We start from the raw sequence: 23121 nt of genomic DNA, 5'->3' as shown, positions 1-23121 counted from the left end.
TCGCGGGCTCCCCCACGCCCCGCCTCAGCCCCCCGCCACGCAGGCCAAGCCTCGCGCCTCCTTGCGGCCTGCCCCTCTCCGCCTCAGCAGCGCCGGCCCGAGGCCTGAGCCCCTCGCCTGGCTCCAGGCCGCCGTCGCTATCGTGGCAACCGGCGACGCCGCTTCCTTCGCAACGGAAACCATGGGCTACTGCCCAGGCGGGGAGGGAGGAGGAAAGCCGAGCAAGGCGGGAAGTTCCCGGGCGCCTTAAAAGGATCCCCAGAAGTGTGTAGGTTTTTGTGAGGTGTGTCAAAAGGCAACGGATTCGAAGGTGCAGCTCTCACTATAAGATATGTTTGAACTTCTTGCACCTGAGGACACGTGAAGCTCTACCTGTTATTTATTTATTTATTATCTCCCTGTCCCCGCAGGGCTCAAGGCGGATCACATGACATCGTAATTATAATCACAGTCATAATACATTTTAAAATCCAAGAATAGCAATACAAACATTAAAACAAGAATACTATCACGCCAGAAACCGTTAAAATAGATGTTTAAAACAGATGGCCATAAATAATCCCCTCCACCACCTCTTTCCCCCTATACTGGATAGGACAATTGCTTCCGCCAGTATTGGATGCTCCAGTGCTGACGAACATATGGTATGTGTGTATAAGATATGTTTGTGCTTCTTGCATCTGAGGACATATAAAGCTACCTTGTACTGGATGTAACCATTGGTCCAGCCAGTATTGGATGCTCCAGCGATGGCAAATCTACGACATGCGTGAATAAGACAGCCATGTTTGTACTTCTTGCACCTAAGGATATGTAAAGCTACCTTATACTGGATAGGTCCATTGCTTCAGCCAGTATTGTCTACTCCAGTGATCCAGTGAAGCCACCTTGGATTGGATGTGACCATAGGTTCAGCCAGTATTGGATAAGCCAGTGATGGTGAACCTGTGACACATAAGTCAAAAGTGGCACACCATAACATTTTGGGTGACACACCAGCATTCGCCAACACCAGCTATTCTCCCTGTTTGAGTCATTTGGTAATTATTTGAGGTTTCTTTGTATAATACATAGCAGCACACATTATTGGACTGTATTTTGTGTAAATAAATGAATATGCAAATAATTGGTTCTCTTTTGTTCAGTGGGTGTATGTAAAGAATTGTTTCTCTTTTGTTTGTGTGTGTGTGTGTGAGAGAGAGAGACACACCAGAAGAGTAAAGTTAGGCATTTTCCAAACGTTTGACATGCTGAACCCAAAAGGTTTGCCATCGCTGGTCTACTCAGGCTGGAAGCACCTGTCCAATAGAGGGTCTATCACATGACCTACTATCTCATATTGGCCCTGGCTAGCTTGATCTCATCAGATATCAGAACCTAAGCAGGGTCATCTTTGGTTAGTAATGACAAGGGAGATCAGATCACCGAGGGATTCCAGTGGTCGTTACACAGAGGAAGAAAATGTCAAAGCACCTCTGAATCACCATAAATCAGCTGTGATGTGACAGCATTTCACATAATACAGCAAGACTGGAGCCGCAAGAAAAACCCTGGTTAGCATTTGGACAGGAGGCCACCAAGGAATACCAGGGTCACTATGCAGAGGAAGGCAATGGCAAACCACCTCTGTTAGTCTCTTGCCTTGAAAACTCTACGGGGTTGCCATAAGTCGACTTCAGCTTGACAGTTCAGTACACACAAACCACCTCATATTCCAGCATACATTTTCATAAGTCAGAACTGACTTCATAACCGTAATTGTTTGAAATGTGCATCATGGTGGATTTATGTATACATTAAATTATAAGCAACGGAAGTGTGGGAAGATATTGCAAAGATGTCAGGTTGAAATAAGCACTTCTGTCTGTCTGTCACTTATTGCTTAAAGTATAAATATATTTGTGTGTGTTTCATGCACTTGAAGTAAACTCTGACTCACAAAAACTTATGCTGGAATAAATTTTGTTAGTCATTAATATGCCATGAAACCACTTCTGCTCATCTCACGCCTAGAGTGCCCCCTAGAAGGGTAACTGTGAATTGGTTGCAACTCAGCAACATCTTCTAGCATGCCACTGGACTTCTGCTTTAGTTTTTAATGCACGGGTAAATCTTATTTAGTTCAGTGGCACATTTGAGTCAACATGCCTAGCACCAGGTTACATAAGCACTTTATGCATTTCTGTCTTAAACCAGTGCCATGAACTTAAGAAAGAGAGAGATGAGAGAATCGTGGCTGAGTTTGCTGGCAAGCCATGGGGGGTGGGATACCACTTCCTTTTAAAGGATTTCTGTTTGGGGGGCTAGAGGAGGCATAGGTATATTCAGCAGGTCAAAATAAAAGGACACCTAGCTTTCTTTCTGCAGAACGTTGGTACAAATGCAAAAACTACAGCTGCTATTTTCAATTGTTAAATAAACATTAGCCATTCGACCTTAACAATCATCATTGTTAGGGTCAAATCACTGCAAGTTTTATAAAGGCTCATAGGATTAAACCCTGTGTGTGTTACATAAAAATAATTTTGTGCATTTTTTCCCCCTTGAAGTCTGTTCCTAAAAGGTTTGGCTTGCTAACTGATGTTTGTGCTGTACACATTCCTGAATTCTTAACTCAGAACTTCATCTGCTAGCGGACAGTCCTTTCTGAGACAATTTAAGAAACTCTTTGAAAGCTGTTTCATTTCTTCAACTCAGAGATGATCCAGCCACGGGTATCCTCAATGATCTTTGTCAGTGTCATATTTTTGATTTGGGTCGACGTTGTGCTTGGTAATGCCAGCCCATGTTCTGGAATGGTAAGGTTTGCGATGCGTATGTCTTGAACAGATTATGGAAGAATAGAGAAGCTGAAGTCAGGGAATCACGTTTTCGAACTTTGGTTTGGTTTGGGAGGGATATTGACTGTAACAGCAGTTGCATTCCTCTTAAAAATACCCTGCCGAATCTGTCCTAAAGCGACTCACTTTTATAATTGCAGAGGAAGAATGATGACTCCACTGAAACTACTGGGAGTGTTGCCATTTACATCAACAAAGATAAGGGTTTTTAAAACCAAGTGATTAATAAAAGAGGGAGATGGAAATCTATCTCTTAACTTAGGGGCTGTGCAGTCTTTGAATCAGCTTCTAGATACTTGTATGCTAGTGCATATGTAAAATTACATTCTTGTTTTTAATAGGGTAGGGATTTTTTACATATTGATTTCTCTAAAGGAGATTAATGTTTTTACATTTGCTTAGCAATTCTTTTGAAGACAAGAACACTGAAATATCTGGCACAAAATTCAGGTGCTTTGCTGTTTATAGTTCAGGATATTTTTAAAGCCTCTCTTGTCACATCAATCCATTAACCACTCAGCGTAGGATCAAAGTATGTGTTTGCTTATAGCTTTTTGCCTTCAGTAACTTTTATTCTGTCAGGAGTATGGGAGTATGTCTGGAAATATACACTATTGTGTGAGGACGTTGCCAATGCCAGAAATAACAAATATGGAGATGAACATCTGTAGAAATACTAAAACAAAAAATGTTTTTGAAGTTTAATATTTTAAATGTTTTCACTTTACACTTTGCACGTTTGGAGTTGAAAAAAGTTCAAAGAATATAGTCTTATCAAAGCTATTAATTGTAAAAACAGAATGTTTCCTTGGGTGGAAAAGAAAGGAATGTGAAGGAAATGTTTGGAAAGGGTAATTATTTCCTTGCTTCGGGGAGAAAGGCCATTCAAGATTTCTAGTTTTCAAATCTTTCTTAGTTAACTACATTTTAAAAAGTGCTTGATTTCTAAAAGCACTGGTCCACAACTCAGGCATTGGTCCCCCTCTACCTAGAGTTGCTAGCTCAATGCTTGCAACCAGTAGGCAACCAGCTGGGACCAACATTCATGATGATCACTGTGACATCACTTCTGGTAGTACACCGAAACGATGTCATGATGCTCTAGAAATTAACTCATATAAGTAATTTTTTTCTGTAAGAGATGTGTGAATTTTTAGAGCTGTCTGACATCATTTCCGGGTATAAACAAGAAGTGACATATTTGTTGCAATGTATACAAGAAACCCATAGGGGGTGAGTTTCTGCTTTGCATATCCTTTAGTTTTGGTCCTGTAGGCTGTTTGTATGTAAGTGGTTTGCTGAGGCAGCTGATTGAGTGGCTGACTAAAAGAAGGCCAAGCCAGAAAGAGAGTCAGAGAGCTAGATAAAAAAACCTGCTTAAGTTAAAATGAAGCTGATGGGACCTGTTGTTCACAGTACAACAATGATGTTGCTCCCTGCTCCCATCCTTTGCTCCTGATGGAATGAAGAGGTCCAACAGCGCTCGGAGTCCAGGAGGAAGGGTGTCAGCTCTTCCCACCACTACGCCACTTCCAATGCCAATTTTACACATACCCCCACTTTAATAAGCCACAAGAAGTTCACAGGAGGAGCAGAGGCATATGGGGGGGAAATGGCGCCTGAGGACAAAACCTCCTATGGGTACCCCCCTGTAGCCCTGTACCACAGAGCCCGCCCTGCTGCCGGCTCCTGCTCTCCCCAGGGCCTTGGGAGGGCAGAAGCCTACCTGCAGGGAGCCTGGGTGGGCTACCTACCTACAGGAAGCCTCGTCTGACTTGGGCCTCCCTCGCCCCCACCCATGTTGTCGAAGAGGATGACGTGGCCAGGCCCAGGGAGGCCCAATTCAGACATCTGACTGCCTCATCTGACTTGGGCTTCCCTTGGCCCTGGCTACATCATCATGATGTGGGTGTGGCTGAGAGAGGCCCAAGTCAGACGGGGGAAGGCATCTGGTCATGTGGGGGGCTGATTTTTCGCCCCGCACATGACCAGATTAGTTGTGCCCAGGGGCAAGGGTTACCCCATGTCCCCAGGCAGATACGCCCCTGAAGAAGAGCATCCACATAATGTTGTTCTTCAGTCATTTATTTTCTGGACTTTGGCTATCTTTTCTCAAACAAGAGAAAAGCAATAAGCTAAAGCAACATGTAGCAAGCGGAAGGGGGAAGGAGTTTGAGAATCCCTCAGGCTCATTCATTTAATTATGTAACAGCAAACCTTGACTGGCCACCAGGTACACATTCAACTGTCCAGCTCACCAGTTAAGGTCCTTTTTCCAGGCTCTGTGATCTGAGAGTTTTAATGGATCAGAACATGGAGAGGGAGTGTCGCTGAGGTGATGGTGCCACTTCTGGGTGATTTGGGTGATCACCCAGGAGTAATGGACCTGCCCTGGCCCATCTAGGAATCCCCCCCAATCATTGTGGCAAAAAAAAAAAACAGAAATTCCTAGAGCATTGTGGATGCAGTGATTGGAAGCGATGTCATCATGTCAGTGACATTATTCTCCCCATTTTCTCCTGCTGTGAGAGTGGGCAAGAATACAGGAGAGTCAATGGGGACAATTTGTTGCTTACCACAGCAGGCAACCTGGTATCCTTAAGCCCTACTCCCCATGCCTCACCTGCAGAGGTAAGGTGGATTTTTCAGAGCTTTTGCAGTGGTGGCACCTTGCCTTTGCAATGTCCCCTTATTTGAGGCTTGTCCGCTGTCCATATACAGTTGCTATTCAGTTGCTCAGTGTTTAACTGCATCTTTTAAAGTTGTTGTTTATCACCTGCTCTTAGCCCAAGGACTGTTTATGGATATCATTAAAGGCTGTTCGGCATTTTTGGTGCTATTTTTACACGCCTCACTTGTTTTTACGGCTTGCTGGTCATTTTTAACACAATTGTTTCAATGGTTTTCTTGTATAGATTTTCTACAGATTTCTTTAATTTTTGTCGCGGTTTGGTGTTTTGTATTTTAGAATACTTCCATATCAAGCACAAACAGTTCAGGAGCAAAAAATCAATCTACAGATACTTCACAAGAGAAGAAAAACTGCTATATGCCCTGTGACTTTCAAGCTAAAGTAATGAAGGAAGAAAAACATTATATCTGCAGTACGTACCATTTTTATGTTAGCAACTCTTTCCTGTTTATGTTAGCAACTCTTTCCTACAAACTAAGCTGTACAATCTAGCCCAGTGTTTCCCAACCTTTTCAAGGTCAGAGTACCCTTGACCTCACTCTTCAGATCTCATGGTACCCCTGCCGCCACCCTCCACCTTCCCCTCCTATTGCCCCTGCTTGCCACACATCCCACCTTCCCCTCCCAGGGTGAAGGGAAGCACTGGGGGTGGTGGTGGCTGCTGACCTTGTGGCAGGCCCTGCCCCATGGGCCAGCTCCATGTCCTTGCTGGTGCAGGTGGGAGACACCACAAAAATGAGGGGGGGGGCGGTAGTGTTGCCACGGTACCCCTGGGACATGCTCACGGTACCCCAGGGTACCACGGAACCCTGGTTGAGAATGGCTGATCTAGCCGGAATTACACTGCATTACACTGATCTGGTTTTTGTGTGTATTCATTTTGAAATTAGGCCAATTGATTACCTGTTTACTGCAGCTTCACAAGATAAGTTTGAATGTATAAATCAGTTCCATGGATTAATAACCGGAAAGGACTTTCAACAGAGACGGTTCACACATTCATCTAAGAGATGTCAATGGATGAATGATCAAGGGAGCGATCCTAAGCAAGTCCCATGTTATTCAATGTGCTTTACTTCTAGGAAAGGGTTCTTAGGATTTCAGCCCAGGTAGGGTTGCCAACTGTGGCTTGAGAAATTCCTCAAGATTTGGCAGTAATGGCTGGAGTTGGTGGAGTTGGTGGAAGGGAGGCAGCTCAACAGTGATGTGATGTCATAGAATCTATCCACTAAAACTGCCATTTCCCCCCAGGGAAGCCAATCTCTGTAGCCCAGAGATCAGCTGTAATCTTGGGGGAACTCCAGGCCCCATTTGGAGATCGGTAACCTTCTGCTCAAGTGATAGACATGTATGTGTGAACCAGACCTTGGAAATTTTTCACTGATACAAATGCTAAGCATTTACTTAGCCTATTAGATATAATCATTAGCATTGTGACTCTCTAAGGTAGATCAAACAATCCCACTGAAGCCAAGTTTCAATGTTTTGTCTTGAATTCATAAGAATGAGATACCTTCAGATGCTCTCCCCCTTGCATGGAGATCCATTTATCTCTGAGCAGCCTCAGCCCAGCTGTGAGAATCTTTAAATGGCAACAAATTTAGTCACGAGTCCTTCCTAATGTGCCACTTTATCCTCATCAAAGAGTTGTGTTCAAAAGCCTATAGACTTGTCCTGATTTATAGAGCTTGACGTGTCCACACAAATCTAACACATGCTATATTACACTGTATGTCATTGTACTGCTTAAATAACTTTGAAACAAATAATCTGCTTGTTCATAGGGAATTTGCAGAGTTCTCTCATTGAATATGCAAGAAGTACCAAGAAAATGATAAGAAACATGATGGAGGACCACCAGTCTTCTCTGGATTATCTTTCCAATCAGGTGCCTACTATTACTTGCAGAATAAGCTGCTTTCTGGTAGTGAAAATTAGGGAATAATTTTTTTTCATTCGAAACCTGAATTGCAAATTTAATGAATACCTTTCATAAAAGAAGCTTATGCTTGCTATTCCTCAGCTGTAAGTATAGGGCTGTTTGATTGTAATGGAGAACTAGCTGCTATTCTCTCATCACAATGTGCAGAAGAAGGCACCATTGTGAATAGAAATCAAGAAAAAAAATGAGATAATTGAAGATCCAGATCAGAAGCTCATAGTACCTTATGCAATACTTGGTTCCAGTCCAGCATATTTATTCAGCACATGGAAGTTTGATCACTATTTGACAGATATTTTATAGTTAACTTCTTTTTTTTAAAAAAGGTTTCTAAACTGTGGACATGTTTCATCCATACGCTTTTAACTATGAGCAAATTCTAAACATGTGAAAATGCATTTCTTTACTGGAACTGTATGGATATTTAAGCATTCTTTTTCTTTTAAACACACAGGTTAATGAACTTATGAGTCGGGTTATGCAGTTCAATGGTGAAATATCTAGAAGACCAGTGGATGTATTTCCTCATCGAGCGATTCAGTCTCATGGTAAATGGTTCTCTTACCTAACGGTTCTCTTTTTAGATCAATAATGATTCTAATACTTATGACTCGCTAATTTCCTTCATCCTAATAGTGCCTCATAACTTCAAACTTTAAACTTATGAATAAAATCAGCCTTATGATTAATGATTTCTACAGCACTGAAGTGTACAGAAATGTTTTCAGTCTCTTATCTTCGTTATCTTCACTATTATCTTGTGAGATAAGTTCTGAATTCAAGTTTTACAGAGGGGAAAGTGAAGTCAAGCAGCAATGACCTATCCAAATAAGCAGTCCAGCAGGAGTCACTGGTAGCCGATTATTTATATATGATCTCTGTGGTGTGGTTATTGCTTTCCCCTAGCCATGAATTAAGAAACAAAAAAGCTGTCATAATCAGAGCAATCATGTTCATTTGCCTTTTAGGTTTGGCTGCCAATCAGGATGTAGCCTATACATTTGCAAGTCAATTGGGCTAGGTCAGTGGTGGCGAACCTTTGGCACTCCAGATGTTATGGACTACAATTCCCATCAGCCCCTGCCAGCATGGCCAGTTGGCCTTGCTGGCAGGGGCTGATGGGAATTGTAGTCCATAACATCTGGAGTGCCAAAGGTTCGCCACCATGGGGCTAGGTGGTTCTGAGCTCTTTCAGGTCATATAACTGAGCCTGAACATTTCCCTATGGTAACATGCAAAAGGTTTTTACAAAGATTTTAAAAGCTATTAGTCCAATTTTTTTTGCCAGGAATTGGTGAAAAGTGGATGATCTTTTGATTAACAGTAGGTTTCACAAGAGAAGACCTTTATGCAACAGATACCCACTAATGCTATGGAGCAGCCAAACTACTTGTCACACGGCAAAGAAGGGAAGGGCTGAGGAAGGCACTTCACTCTTTCCCCAGAACTTCCCCCCTTTCAGCTGGTTTTCCTCCCAACAGTGTTGTCTATACATGTTCACCATGCAAGAAGAATGTGCTGTCAAGTTGCAACCAACTCTTGGAGACTCTGGTCCTGGGCATTCCAGGTGACAGAGGAGCAGATGTAGTTTGCCTAACTCTGTGTAGCAACTCTGGTCTTTCTTGGTGGTCTCCCATCCAAGTACTAACTGTGGCTGACCTCACTTAGCTCCCAAGCTCTGACATGCTCGGGTTAAGCCAGGTTATGATTGCAAACTTAGTTTTTAAACTCTGCAGTTGATGCTGGAAAGGGAAGGAGTTTCCAGCCAATTGGGGAACTGCCAAGTCAGTGTTTCCATTTCTTAGGCTTAACTCTTGGTTACTTTTACAAAGTTGGATCTGAACTTTGGTAATGCACCTTCTAGGTTTGGATTGCAGTGATATTAAAGACACCATAGGCACTGTTACAAAAACGCCGAGTGGGCTGTACATCATCCACCCAGAAGGCTCCAGCTATCCCTTTGAGGTAATGAACATTTTTTGTAGTTACTGCTTGCTTGCAAAAATATGGTTCTTTGATTGCTTCCTCTCTCCACTCCACAGCAAAGTTAAAACCAGTCTTTCTGATAACTTCTTAAACACCATTAATAAGGAGGTCATGTGACTCCCCCCTAACCAATCTCCCCAGGGATGTACTATAGTGTATCCACATGGTCAAGGATGAGTAACCACTTCAGAAGCCAATGTGGTATGTTATCTCGGTGAAAAGTAGCTACAGCGAACTGCAGTTTTCATGATTATGTAAATAAATTGTAATGATAGAAGTGAATGAGTAAATTGATATAATTGCTCCCCAGAGACTACCACCAATCTCAGGAATGAAAGAAGTAATGATGCATGTGCTAATTTGCTCAGGATGTTAGCTTTTTCCTGCTAACAAGGGAATCCTAAATGTACATCTATCTAAATCAGTTTAAGTAAGTGGGATTAGAGCGGTGTAACTCTGCTTGGGAGTTCACTATAAATATCCCTGGCCATTGTAGAAAGAATGGACTGTGTACTCTTCAGATGTGATTCCGAGGAATAACTAAATTGAACAAAAGGGATCTTATATTATTATTATTATTATTATTATTATTATTATTATTATTATTATTATTATTGTAGATTTCACAGCTGCCAGATCTTTAGCTGGTTGTTGGCCTTCTTCTTCTTCTTCTTCTTCTTCTTCTTCTTCTTCTTCTTCTTCTTCTTCTTCTTCTTCTTCTTCTTCTTCTTCTTCTTCTTCTTCTTCTTCGTTGTTAATTAATTAATTAATTAAACTTTTATACCGCCCACCCCCAAGGAGCTCTGAGCGGCGTACAACGTAAACAACATAACATATAACTCATAGCAGGAAGCCTCCCAGCAATCCTTTTGTTTCCTGCTGGCACTATGCTTGGGTTGAACCACAACATTTATGTCACTTCCATTGTTAAATGGAAGTGATGGGAACATGCCAACAGAGTGCTGGCAGACCAGGTCCCAACCAAGTCTCCCAGTGTTTCCTAGCCTGGATCTGAATCCATTTCCACTGATAGCTGGAAGACCATTTTGTGATAATCACAAGGGCCGTTTCCGCACGGCCTCCCTGTCGCCTCCACGCCGGCAAGAATTCCACCAGCGTGGAGGTGAAGACCGTTCGCATGCACGCATGCGGGCGGCCTCAGCAGAGGCGACAGAGCAGCAGGCGTTCCGCACGGAGTCGCTTTCTTTTCCGTCCACTTACCTTGTCGGTTCCATTAAAATTGAGCCTGCTGGCCGTGAAGCCCCGCCCACGCTGCCCTCCGACCTCCAGGGGTCGGAGGACAGCGTGGGTGGGGCTTCGATGGCCAGCAGGCGACGACGGGGCAAGGTGAAGACGGGGCAAAGACAGTGTTCCCGGCGGTGCGGTTCACACCGCGCCGCCGGGAACACGCTTTCCCCCAACAACAACCCTTTAAAGGGTTTTTGTTTAGGGCGGCCTGACGCCGCCCTGGGGGAGGGGGCGGGCAGTCAGGTCGGCGCTGCTGCAATGCAGCAGCGCCGCCTGTGCGAACGGCAGCCTGGGGGCGGCGTTTTTACCGCCCCCAGGCCATCGTTTTTGGCCCATGCGGAAAGGACCAAAATGTTGAGAAATGCCAGCCAGCCAGGTATTCTCCAGCAATATTTCTGAACATGCATTTGAGCAGGCTGTGATTGGAGCCCACAGAAACAATGCAGGTTTCTGTCATGACTTTGCATGGAAACGTGTCTTAATTTTTTTTTTGCTTCCTACCGTTGTGTAGTTACGCAGGCATGCACAAATGAACCCCCACAGCCATGCTGATGTCTCATGGTATGACCATTTGCACCTGCCCGGTCGTTTGCTCGTGAGTGGCTGCAACCCGGGACTTTTTTAGACTCACGAATAGTGCGATTCTAAAAAAAACCCTGTTTGGGGGAAATATCATGGAGCAGACTCATTTGAGGGGCGGTATCTGTGCGAAGTTCTCCCCCAAAACACTTTTTTAACTGTTCTAAACTCGTGCTTATTGGCCCATATGGAGCGGGCCTATCCAACCCAATGGGCTACACTGGCCTTTTTGCTGGCATAAGTGGCAGCTAAAGAAGGCATTCCTGGATGGAAGACTTGAGGAAACTGATTAAAGTCAGTTCCACTCCTGGTAATGCCCCCATTGATGCCAGTGCTGGTTCCTATGGTGCAACACCTGCAATGGTACCTGGGTGACGTGGAGCTATGCAGCAGCCTGGCTCTGATGTAAATACCCTCCTATGCCACATTGACTGGCAATAATGTCAGCACTAGGGTCATGCCAGCTGCACAGCCCTTTGCCTTCCCTCCCTCTTATGGACTGCACTATAAATTGCTCCCACTGGCTTTATATTAATTCAGGAGCAACCCATGGTCTTGTAATACACAAACCTGTTAACATCACATGCAATTTGCTTTTTAAAAACTAAAGGCTCATTCTGCACACGCAAAATAATGCACTTTCAAACTGCTTTCAGTGCTCTTTGAAGCTGTGCGGAATAGCAAAATCCACTTGCAAACAGTTGTGAAAATGGTTTGAAAACGCATTATTTTGCGTGTGCGGAAGGGGCCCCTGTCTGGGTTTTTAAGTGCAATCTTATCTCTGTGCTTCTTAGCTACAACTTGATTTTGCTGCCAAGATTTTTTCCTACATCATTATACAAATGTTTTACAGCTATTGACTTAGGAATATGATCTGACCAGCCAAACAAACAGTCCTCGATAGTTTCAGTCCCAGTATCATTTGTGTTTGTCAGGCCAGGCTTGGGTAAGTAATAAAGGAAATTAAAAACTGTGTTTATAATGGTTCAGCTCAGATCTTTGGAATAAGGACTATGACTAAATACAAAGCGGTTGCCAAAGAGTTGTTGGGTAATTTCTGCAAACTTTTGAAAAATCTAAATTTCAGTGTCCATTTTTATGTAACTATACTTTAACAAGGCCTCTGACAAAGGGACTCTCAAAATGAATAGAACTCAATATATCAGTGTCACTTGTACAAAAATAATTTTCATTATTTAAAAAAATCCATTGTGAAAATTGGATTTTTAATGGGTAAAATGCTATCCATCAAGAACTATTACAGCTCACACTAAAGGGTACTGTTGCAATAACCGATAATTTAATCACAAAAATTCCTCTTAAAAACACATTCTAATGTTTGAATGTTGGTGCCAATGTCTACAGAAGTTAATGACCAAATAAATCAAAATGTTTGCTTATAACATTGGCTGGAGATCAAGAACCAGTAGAAAAACATGGTTACCTAATGTATAAATAACCAAGGCAATTGAGGAATTAACTTTGAAAATAATGTCAGGGGTGCCAATTCATAGTGCAGCTGAGTTACATGCTGACCAAATTCATATCCATAACTAACTTTCGTGTTTCTTGAGATTGTTATTATGCACACACATCTCAGTATAATCTGGTGTCAGAGCTGTTGTTTTTTTAATCATCAAGTCACAGTCAATCTATGGCAATTTCATATCTGTTAATAAACATCCAAAGTTGGCTCTGAAGTTGGCCCTAAAAGTCCCGGTGCTTAGGACCGGGAATGAATGGGAATTGTGTATTCAGTGTAGTAGCCTAATAGAGTTTTGTTCTTCGACCAAATAAACCAACAGCAGCTTGGGGAACGAAGGCGTTGAGTGGCTCTTCGCTGGTCAGGTGCCCACACAACTGTCTCATTAGCCATTGTCATGTAGAAGAGTTCACTGTGAGATGATTTGTTGAATTACCTGGGATGTTGAGAATTCCAGGTTCACCACCAAAGCTCTACCCAGAGGCGTATCAAGACAAAATGTAGCCTGGTGCAAAATCTGAGTTTTCTGCCCCCCCCCCCCCCCATGGGCAGCCACTCTCCCCACCACGACCAAACAACTTTTTTTGCACCAGGTCATCCCAAAGTCACTTGTCTTGAAGTCAGTGTATGGACCTGGAGGGAAGGAGGAGGGGTGTGGGGGCGATTTTCTGCCCCCCATGGGACTAAATGGCCACAGCCCAGGGATATTTGACTCCATGTGTCCCCCTGTGAGGTTCACCCCTGGCTCCACCATAGTCCTTTTCTAAGCAGATCTGATGGTGAATCAGGGAAATTCTCAGTGGTAGTAATGCATTGCTTAGACAAACACTTATAGGAATTTTTCTTTAATAGATGTGAAGAAAAATCGAGAAAAATTACTGCCTCACATTGCAAAGTGTGAAGTTCCTTACTGTGTCCATTGTTTTATTTGTTTTGAAAGGGGAAAAAATGACATTATCAAAGGACTTTTCCACACCTTGATTCATTTTAGGTTTTGTGTGAGATGGATTTCAGAGGAGGAGGATGGACAGTGATTCAGAAAAGAACCGAGGGGATAGTTGAATTTCAGAAGACATGGTCTGACTATTTGGATGGATTTGGGGACCTTTCAGGTATAAACTTTGCATGTGTGCTTGTAGACACTATAGCATAAGAGCTGGTGATGCTTCTTTAGACTGTGATGATCCTTTAGGAATTAAGTTCACAAGAGGTTTTACTGTTTTGAGATAGAAACCGAGGTTTTTTGTTACAGCAGAACTCAATGCTGGGTAGAAAATGGTAATGATTGCATTCTACCTATCAGTTTACGCTAGGATGGGAGAGAGATAAAAGAGACAACATCTTGTTTTAGGGAGGTTAGACAAAGAAGGGGAGAGAGATGGGTCAGTTGGAAGGAAAGACATTTTTTTGAGAATAGCAATCTGGGTGTCAAACAGTGGCAGAGCAGATCAAAGGAAGGATACAGGAAGTCCTGACATGTCTGTCTTTCTAACACTACTGCCCTCTAGGGTGTGCATTTGGCAAAGCTGTTCAATATTGGAGGGGCATCCTGAAAAAATGGTAACAATTTAAGAGAGTTTCAGCCCCTTTGCCATTAAAAAACCCCTCTCCACTCCCTTTCCTCCCCTATCACTTACCTGCTGGTTGGGTCTTGAAGTCTGCAGGGGACACAGAGGTCTGTTATGCTGATCTGAATCACTGCTGCCTCCAAAATCCAAGTTCAGCTCTGCACCATCTGCTGCCTCTGAGCTGATGTGGAATTCAGAGGCGGCTAGAATTTTTCAGGTTAAGATTTAATAGATCAGGAAAAAAATTGAATTCCTGAAAAAAGGCAGTATGGGATTAACTTGTTTTTCAAGATTCTCAAAAATTTCCAGAACTATTAAACCTGAACCTGAAAAACACCAAAAAAATGGAGCACAATTCTGCTGCCCTCTCTAAAGTCTTGGGAGCATCAGTGACGTAGTGGTTAAGAGCAGGTGTGCTCTAATCTGAAGGAATCGGGTTTGATTCCCCGCTCTGCCTTGAGCTGTGGAGGCTTTTCTGGGGAATTCAGATTAGCCTGCGCACTCCAACACACACCAGCTGGGTGACCTTGGGCTAATCACAGTTCTTCTGAGCTCTCTCAGCCCCACCTCCTCACAGGGTGTTTGTTGTGAGGGGGAAGAGAAAGGAGTTTGTAAGCCCCTTTGAATCTCTGTACAGGAGAGAAAGGGGGGATATAAATCCAACCCCCCTCCTCCTTCCTCCTCCTCCTCTCCATAAATTGCAATAAGAATTACAGAAAGGGCATTCCAAAGTCATATGGGGTATAGAATCAACTCCCAATATGACAGGTTATGATATTTCTCATATAAGACTGCCCAAGGGGTAGTGTTCAGATATATGCGCATGAGTGTTTTACAATAATGAAGAAGAAGAAGAAGAAGAAGAAGAAGAAGAGGAGGAGGAGGAGGAGGAGGAGGAGGAGGAGGAGTTTGGATTTATATCCCCCCTTTCTCTCCCGCAGGAGACTCAAAGGGGCTTACAATTTCCTTGCCCTTCCCCCCTCACAACAAACACCCTGTGAGGTAGGTGGGGCTGAGAGAGCTCCGAGAAGCTGTGACTAGCCCAAGGTCACCCAGCTGGCATGTGTGGGAGTGTACAGGCTAATCTGAATTCCCCAGATAAGCCTCCACAGCTCAGGCGGCAGAGCTGGGAATCAAACCCAGTTCCTCCAGATTAGATACACGAGCTCTTAACCTCCTACGCCACTGCTGCTCCCACTGCTGTTCCCACTGTTGAGGGACTAATAGGTTTCTGATGTAAGTTGGGGTATTTAGAGATGAAAGGATGCCAAAGAATTGGGGGAGCATCTTCTCTGGGCTATATATAAGTCTTTGCTTCTATTCTTTCAAAGTTTATTTTCATGTCATTTATAGGGGAATTTTGGCTTGGGCTCCGGAAGGTTTTCCACATAGTCAACCAGAAAACAGCCAGCTTCATGCTTTACGTGGGCTTGGAGTCCGAAGATGACACGTACGCATATGCATCATATGACAGTTTTTGGTTAGAGGATGAAGCGTGTTCTTTTAAGATACATTTAGGACGTTATTCTGGAAATGCTGGTAAGACTTTTGGGTGCTCGGAGCTGTTTTGCTTTAACATTGCAGATGGAAAAATTAGGTGACAAGTTCTGAATGGAGCATCAGCAGAATGTTTATGTTTGTGTGGAAAAGAAACCATAGAGCCACTGAAGCGTGTTTTATTTGACTGTAAGATTTATAGTCATATTAGAGAAGGCCTCATTGCTCCTATATGTTCTCGGTTTCCAGAAAGAGATAGAAAAAGTCTCCTTATAATTATGCTAACAGATTGGAACGAGGGATCACCTATAGTGCAGCCAAATTTGGTTGGATGGCGAGTAAAATTTGGAAAATTTGGGTTCGTGATTTATAATTTTATCAGGATATTTATATTTTTAAGACCGCAAATGCTCTTGTAAAGTTTTGTATTATTTTTAGCATTATTTTGTATTATTCCTGTCATATGTTCTCCGATACTTTTATTCTCTGGCCTTGGACCGTATAAATGAATAATTGAATGTATCATCTGTTCTAAAAGGAGATTACTAAAGAAACGGAGCCCTGACCTGAATGGTGCCCTGACCAGGCTAGCCCAACCTTTGCTGTCAGACCTCAGAAGCTAAGCAGGGTTAGCTAAGTACTTGGATGGGAGGCCACCAAAGAAGTCCAGGGTTACCATGAAAGGGCAGCCAATAGCAAACCATCTCTCTTCATCTCTTGCCTTAAAAACGTTTCAGAGTCAGCTGCAACTTGATGGCGCTTTCAACTACTGCCAAGAAAGTGGTAAACCCAGATTTTATTTCAAAAATTGTCCCACCACCTCTGTCCAGAATAATCACCAAACTTATGGTCTGCTTTATGTTTTCTGATAGACTTTATGCTCCATGTTTACTAACAGACTCCAAGGCAAAGCAAGTATGAACATTCTGGAATGCCTGGCCTGGGGTAGGACATATAGGAGATCATCTTGGCATGTTGGAGCTCCCTAGTTCAATCCCCAGCATATTCAAATAAAAATATCAAGTAGTAGGTGAAGTGAAGGACTTCCAACTAAGATGCTGGAGAACATACAAAATACTGACTTTGATCAACTCAGGGTCGGCTTTATAAAAAATATCTGACAGTCTCCAGGGAAGATGGCTGGCTCCAGGGCACCTATTGACACCACGTTGGGGATGCTGGGTATAACGGGTGGTTTAAAAATGTTGTCAGGGCCCAGTTTTGATCAACCTGCAGGAAGATGGGCTGAGGTGGTCTTGGTGCCCAACCCCATGTCTTTTCAAGTGCCAAATTGGCCACAGCAGGAGGGTATGACACAGTGACGTAGGCATAGATTTTTTATGGGGGGCGGGGTTCAGGGGTGAACCCAAGAACCCCCCCTACCTACGTCCTTGGTATAACAGCCATTTCAGCACTTTAAGAAGCACCAGGGGTGGGAGAGCAATTCTGTGTATGGTGATGAGAGGCTAGATTGTAGCATTTAAAAAATCATTTTAAAGGCTGTTTTTTCACTGTCGAAATACCATGGCATATTCAGGAGCATGCTCCGCCCCGCCAACACCCCTCACCTACCCTTTTAAAGTGAAAAAAGCAGCCTGCTGAGATCCATGTGGGCTGCTGTGGGCTGCGGAGGTGGCCTGAGGGGTGGGGTGGGGAGGGGTTGGGGGGCTACCTCCTGCCTGGATGCTTCTCCAGGGTGTTTGTCCCCCCACCTTTACTCCTAGTTGTCGCCTGCCACTGGGGTAGGAAGCACCAGAACTTTGAAAAGCACTGCGTAATATAAGAAGTTGGGATCTATGCCTGGAAAAAAAAACCAGGTTCAAATCCCTGCTTGTCATAAAGCTAACTGGGAGTCCTGGGGCTAGTCATTTTCTTTCAGTCTAAGCTACCTCACCAATTTCTTGTGAGAATAAATGGAGGTGAAAACCATGTGCGCCACCCTGAATTCCTTAGAGAAGATATGGGATAAACAGTTATTAACAAATAAATCTGTGTATTATTGTATTTTGGAATACAATACCTTGAACTGTGTTCAAATTAATTACTATTACTATTTTTTTTCTTCCTGTAACTCAGGGGATGCATTTCGGGGACTCAAAAAAGAAGACAACCAGAACTCATTCCCTTTTAGTACATATGATATGGACAATGATGGTTGCAACCCTGCATGCTCTCTTGAGGAACAACCTATAAAGAGCTGCAGTAACTTCAGCGAGAAAACCGGCTGGTGGTTCAGCCAGTGCGGCCTTGCAAATCTCAACGGTCTTCATCGGTTCACAGGGAGGATGCTGAAGACAGGGATTCGGTGGAACACCTGGACCATGGCTGGCAAGCCAGTCAAAATCAAATCTACTTCGATGAAAATCAGAAGAACATATTTCAGATAACCGAATGGGGTAAATTGAAAGGCATCATTTGGTGACATTAGGCTTTTTTTGGAGCTTAGACAAAAGCATGCAGAATTTTCATTAGCAATCCATGTCTAGTGAGGTTCAAAAGAGTTTTGCGCACCACATTAACTAAAAATTGTACTTTTTGGTAGAATATAATTATACTTCTGGTATGAAATTACACCTGGTGTAGCTTAGTTAGTGGTATTTTCCTAACTCTACTGGTTGTCATCGGGGCATATTGCGCTAGCACTGTCACTTCAGAGTTCAGAAAGCCATCAACACAATGCCTAGAATCCTAGCTTCTTTAATACTCTAATGGCCCAATCCAGGGGTGTGGGTGGGGAACAGCATTTGGGAGCGTCAGAGGGCCACGCCAGTGTCTTTGCCCCCTCTGCCTATATAAAGAACATTGCCATGTGGGGGTGGAGCTGATTTTAGTCAGCTTCCACCAAGGCTTTGGAGATGAGAACCCCACAGCCCGGGGCTTGGAGTTACGCCACCTGTGGCACTTGAAAGCCCTCTGGAGGCAATGCAGCAGCGGTGCCATGTCAGGCTGCCTCAGACTTGTGGATTGGGCTGCCTGTCATTGTATCACAACCTGTGGGTCATGATCCAACACTGGGTTCCCAAGGCACTAAAAGCAGCTGCCCTCTAATGGCCACCCCCTTACGTTGCTCTTTTTTGTATTTTGGAAACAAAGTTCTAACACCCTGACTTTCCATGAAGATATTTTTAGAGGGTAGCCATGTTGGTCTTCAGCAGAATAGTTAAACTGGAGTCTAGTAATATCTCAGAGACAAAATTTTCAAGGTATTGGCTTTCAATAAGGTGACCAGACGTCCCACTTTTGGCGGAACAGTCACGCTTTTGAGCAATTTGTCCCGCATCCCACAGGGTTTTTTAATTCTCCCGTTTAGGCAGTGCGGCAGTGTGGGAGTGATGACGCCGCCGTCAGTGGGGAGCCGCACTGCCTTTGGCGGGCGCCCCCCAGTTTCCTCGGGCCTCTGTCACTGTGCAAAGGTGCAGTGCTACCCCTGCGGCCGCGACATCTTCCCACGTTGCAAAGGTCCGGTCACCTTAGCTTTCAAGCATCAAAACTTTAACTCTCAAAATCTTGTTGGTCTAAGGTGCTACTGGATTCGAATCTAACAGTATCTTCCATGTCATACATTAGTTGATATTTTTTATTCACTGCATTTCCATGTTGATCTAGTAAAATGTGTCCTGATGGTTACTAGAGTGAATTTTTTAGAATTTTAGGGAGAATTAGAGGAAGCAATGGAGAAGAAGAGGGTGGTCAAAGACTGCAATGTAATCTCCTTATGCAATAGCTGGGTATGTTGGAATGCCACTTGCTTGGGTTCTTAGAGGTGCTAGCTGAGCCCTTTGTGTGATCCTTATTGGCCCACAAAAACATCTGGTTAGTAGAAAATGGAATGCTGAATTGGATGTGTGCCAAGGTCGGTCTTAGGGTATCAGAAAACCTTGAGCCTGCTCTGGATGGGTCACCATACCCAGTAAATTTGGACTTGCGGGTCACTGTACCGAAAAGGCTGAGAACTGCTGCTCTATATTACCTTGCTTAGCTTCAAACTAGAAGATACTGCATCCTAGGCAGAGTCCAGGGACACCCACCATGTTGCAGCAATTATTTCACAGTTGAGACCACTGTGCCCAGGACCCAAGTATGGTAAAGGCCAAGACAGCCCAGGAGGAGGAAGGACTTCTGCCTCTCACCTCCTATTCTTCAGATCAGAAGCAGTACTGAAGGGATTATTTGCCATGATATGACAATGTTTTGTGTTGGAAAAACAGCTGTCAGAATATAAATGCAATCCCAGGTTGTTAACTTGATGCACGAGAGAAAGCTTAGCCTCATCTAAGATTGGTACAGCAATACCAGCCAAACCCTCTGCTTTCCCAAGAAGTGATGGTCATGGGAGGTGGATGGAATGGCATCTTCCATTCCAAATACTCCTTTTTCCAGCTCAGGAAAGAGCTAATGAAGTAACCTAATGCTCTGGGCCGTGGAGAGAAATGCATCTTACCGCGGCATGCCTCTGAAGATGCCAGCCACAGTTGTGGGCAAAACATTAGGAGGCTAAGACCACCAGACCACATTCACTCAGGTTGGAAAACCCACAACACCCAGTTGATTCTGGCCATGAAAGCCTTCAACAATATATCAAAGTCGTTAACATTTTGCATCTCCAGACAGCTTTGTGTGTTGTCGGTGCCAAGGTATATTTTAATGAAAATGTCAGATGCAAAGAGTCTTGAACACACAATTCCTTAGTGTCACCAAGCAGCTGGAGAATCATTTATTACAGCATGCAGGGTAAGCATACAGCTCGGCTATATCTGACGTGGCAGCAGAAGCTCAATGTGTTAAACATTTGGGGAGAAAAAGCATTTTCACAAAAGGAATTTCCCTTTCTTCCTGGACAGACTTCAGTCTGGCCTGCACTGTCTCTGCTGATGTACTTAGATGACAAAATGTCAGTGTCTATTTGTGTTATATATTAAGCAGCATGTCGGCTTTTCCCTGTAAAATGCAATTGAAGAGTATTAATTGCTTATGGACTTGTACTAGAGCAGTATAGTGCAATGCTATATGAGGCATTTGTATGTTGCAAAAATATGGTTCCTCAAAGGCAGAGTTGCACAACCAGAAGAGGCACAACTATCCCTGGGGAAAAGATCTCATTGGTCACCCAAGAGATCCGGCTTTAGAAAGGCAGGTACCCAAAACATATGAGCAGCAGTGGCGTAGGAGGTTAAGAGCACATGTATCTAGTCTGGAGGAACCGGGTTTGATTCCCAGCTCTGCCGCCTGAGCTGTGGAGGCTTATCTGGGGAATTCAGATTAGCCTGTGCACTCCCACACATGCCAGCTGGGTGACCTTGGGCTAGTCACAGCTTCTCGGAGCTCTCTCAGCCCTACACACCTCACAGGGTGTTTGTTGTGAGGGGGGGAAGGGCAAGGAGATTGTAAACCCCTTTGAGTCTCCTGCAGGAGAGAAAGGGGGGATTTAAATCCAAACTCTTCTTCTTCTTCTTTATGCATACTGATTGTGTGTGAGATCCAGTCAGATGGACTAGGGTAGCCAACTCTGGGTTGTGAAATACTTGGAGATTAGGGGATGGAGGGTTTGGGGACCTCAACAGGGTGCAATGACACAGCGTCTATCCTTCAGAGCAGCCATTTTCTCCGGGGGAATAACCTCTGTAGCAATACCAGGAGAACCACGTGGAAGTTGGCAATCCTAACTCCAACAAAAGAAATCTTTCACTGAGGAAATACTCACTGAATCCGACCCACAGGGTTGATAACATTTCAACAGTCAACTGTTATAATTTGGTGAGGTACAGAAATGGCTGTTTGAGATTCCAACATCCCGCAAATTCCTTTGGAAGACAGAATAATTGCAACAGACCTTGGCTACACATGTCTCAAAACAAAGAATGCTGAGGTGTGTCAGGCCTGTGCCTGACGGTTGGTGGGCATTTGCTAAGGGAACTGTGTTACTTTAATCTCTGCAGGTATCCGGCTCTCACACTCTACTTTGCCAGCAGGCCGGAAGAGTCAATCTTATCACATGTGATGTGTGAAATGTTCCCAGCTTGGCAGTGCTTTGTAATGGGAATCAAGTGAGCCGTTTGGCTACAGGGGGGCAGGGCGCTTTGGGAATATAGGCAAGTAGTTTTGTGCTGGATCTTCAGATTTGCCTTTGCTGATGTTTACCTTTTGACTCGAAATAAAGACTTTATAAAGACTTATAGTTTCTATTATTTTCGGACCCAAGGTCTGACAAGGTGGTAGAATGGATCAGGCCAATTGATACACCAGTGAAATGGAGCACTACAGCATTTCTTATTAGTTGGCAGTCCCTTTTTCAGTTTGTTTTAGTTTCAGGTGTCTCTGGAAGGCTGGAGACAGCAATATCCCAGATGTCTACGATGTTATGTATAAGGTGCTAAAGGTCCATAGTACTCAGAGTAAGTTTCAACAGAATTGCCAGAAAGCAGTCCTGTCCTGCGCCCGAGGTGGGGTCCCCGCCGGGACCCCGAAGTTAAGCTAACTCCACCTCTTCCCCCCCGTGCGTCGGGTTGTTGGAATCACCGCTCTTCACTCACCTCTGGCAGCTGACGGACGCGTTGTTCGCCGCCGGCGGAGCCTCCGGGGAGTCGTCCACCGCCCGCGGATCCGGGCACAAGGCCGGGGAGGGGGTCACGGCTACCCCCGGGCCGGGATGTAAGTCCAAATAGAGGATACCGGGAGATCTCAGAAGCGGCAAAAGCAGTGCAGACTTTCTTGGAAGCAAGCAAGGAAGAGTTGGGGTCTGCAAGCTCTTCAAACAATCTCTAATTGTTTCCAGCATCGCAAGTATTCTTTGTTAGTTAGACTTCATGGGAGGAGTCAGAGTCCTACACTTTCGATATTATTAAACCATTTTTGAACTGTTACTCATTTGTCTATTGGTCTCATATTCTGTTCTGGCCAAGTGCAAGGCACCTGAGGATAGATTGCTTGGGGAACAAAGGCCATACGTGTTCAGTCCATAGGTCCTTCTTTAGTGGTCACAATACCAAATTACACACGTCTATAAATCAATGAATACAATTTTTTTGTAACAGTTAATGCAGGTGACATGTGAAATGTAGGGAGAAAAAAATAATATAAGAAAATATATTTTAGTAATAGGGGTGTAACCAAACTTTGTTATACCCCTCCCCCCATTTTTTTAAATTGAAGGTTGCTACTCACATTTAGTTAATGGATTTCCAAACACAGGTAAAAGTAAAATCAGGCCTGTACTTATCCTGGAGTTCCTATCTGTCCAATAAATAAACACGATGCAACCATATTTCTATTTCTGCAGTGTTGATGAA

The 23121-nt window shown here is 43.9% G+C and overlaps 1 protein-coding gene across 1 annotated transcript; it reads left to right on the top strand.

Annotated features, from left to right (window-relative positions):
- Positions 1-2699: 2699 nt before the first annotated feature.
- ANGPTL5 (angiopoietin like 5) lies at positions 2700-18265 on the top strand. The gene is made up of 8 exons (XM_048495382.1): positions 2700-2798; positions 5809-5944; positions 7317-7420; positions 7929-8022; positions 9339-9439; positions 13762-13882; positions 15692-15877; positions 17912-18265. Exons 1-8 carry the CDS (start codon positions 2700-2702, stop codon positions 18220-18222), a joined length of 1152 nt encoding a protein of 383 aa, XP_048351339.1. The 3' UTR covers positions 18223-18265.
- The last annotated feature ends 4856 nt before the right edge of the window (positions 18266-23121 follow it).

This window comes from Sphaerodactylus townsendi, linkage group LG04 (genome assembly GCF_021028975.2).
Source record: "Sphaerodactylus townsendi isolate TG3544 linkage group LG04, MPM_Stown_v2.3, whole genome shotgun sequence".
NCBI classification, from domain to species: Eukaryota; Metazoa; Chordata; class Lepidosauria; order Squamata; family Sphaerodactylidae; genus Sphaerodactylus; species Sphaerodactylus townsendi.
This window is presented reverse-complemented; position numbering and strand designations above follow the sequence as displayed.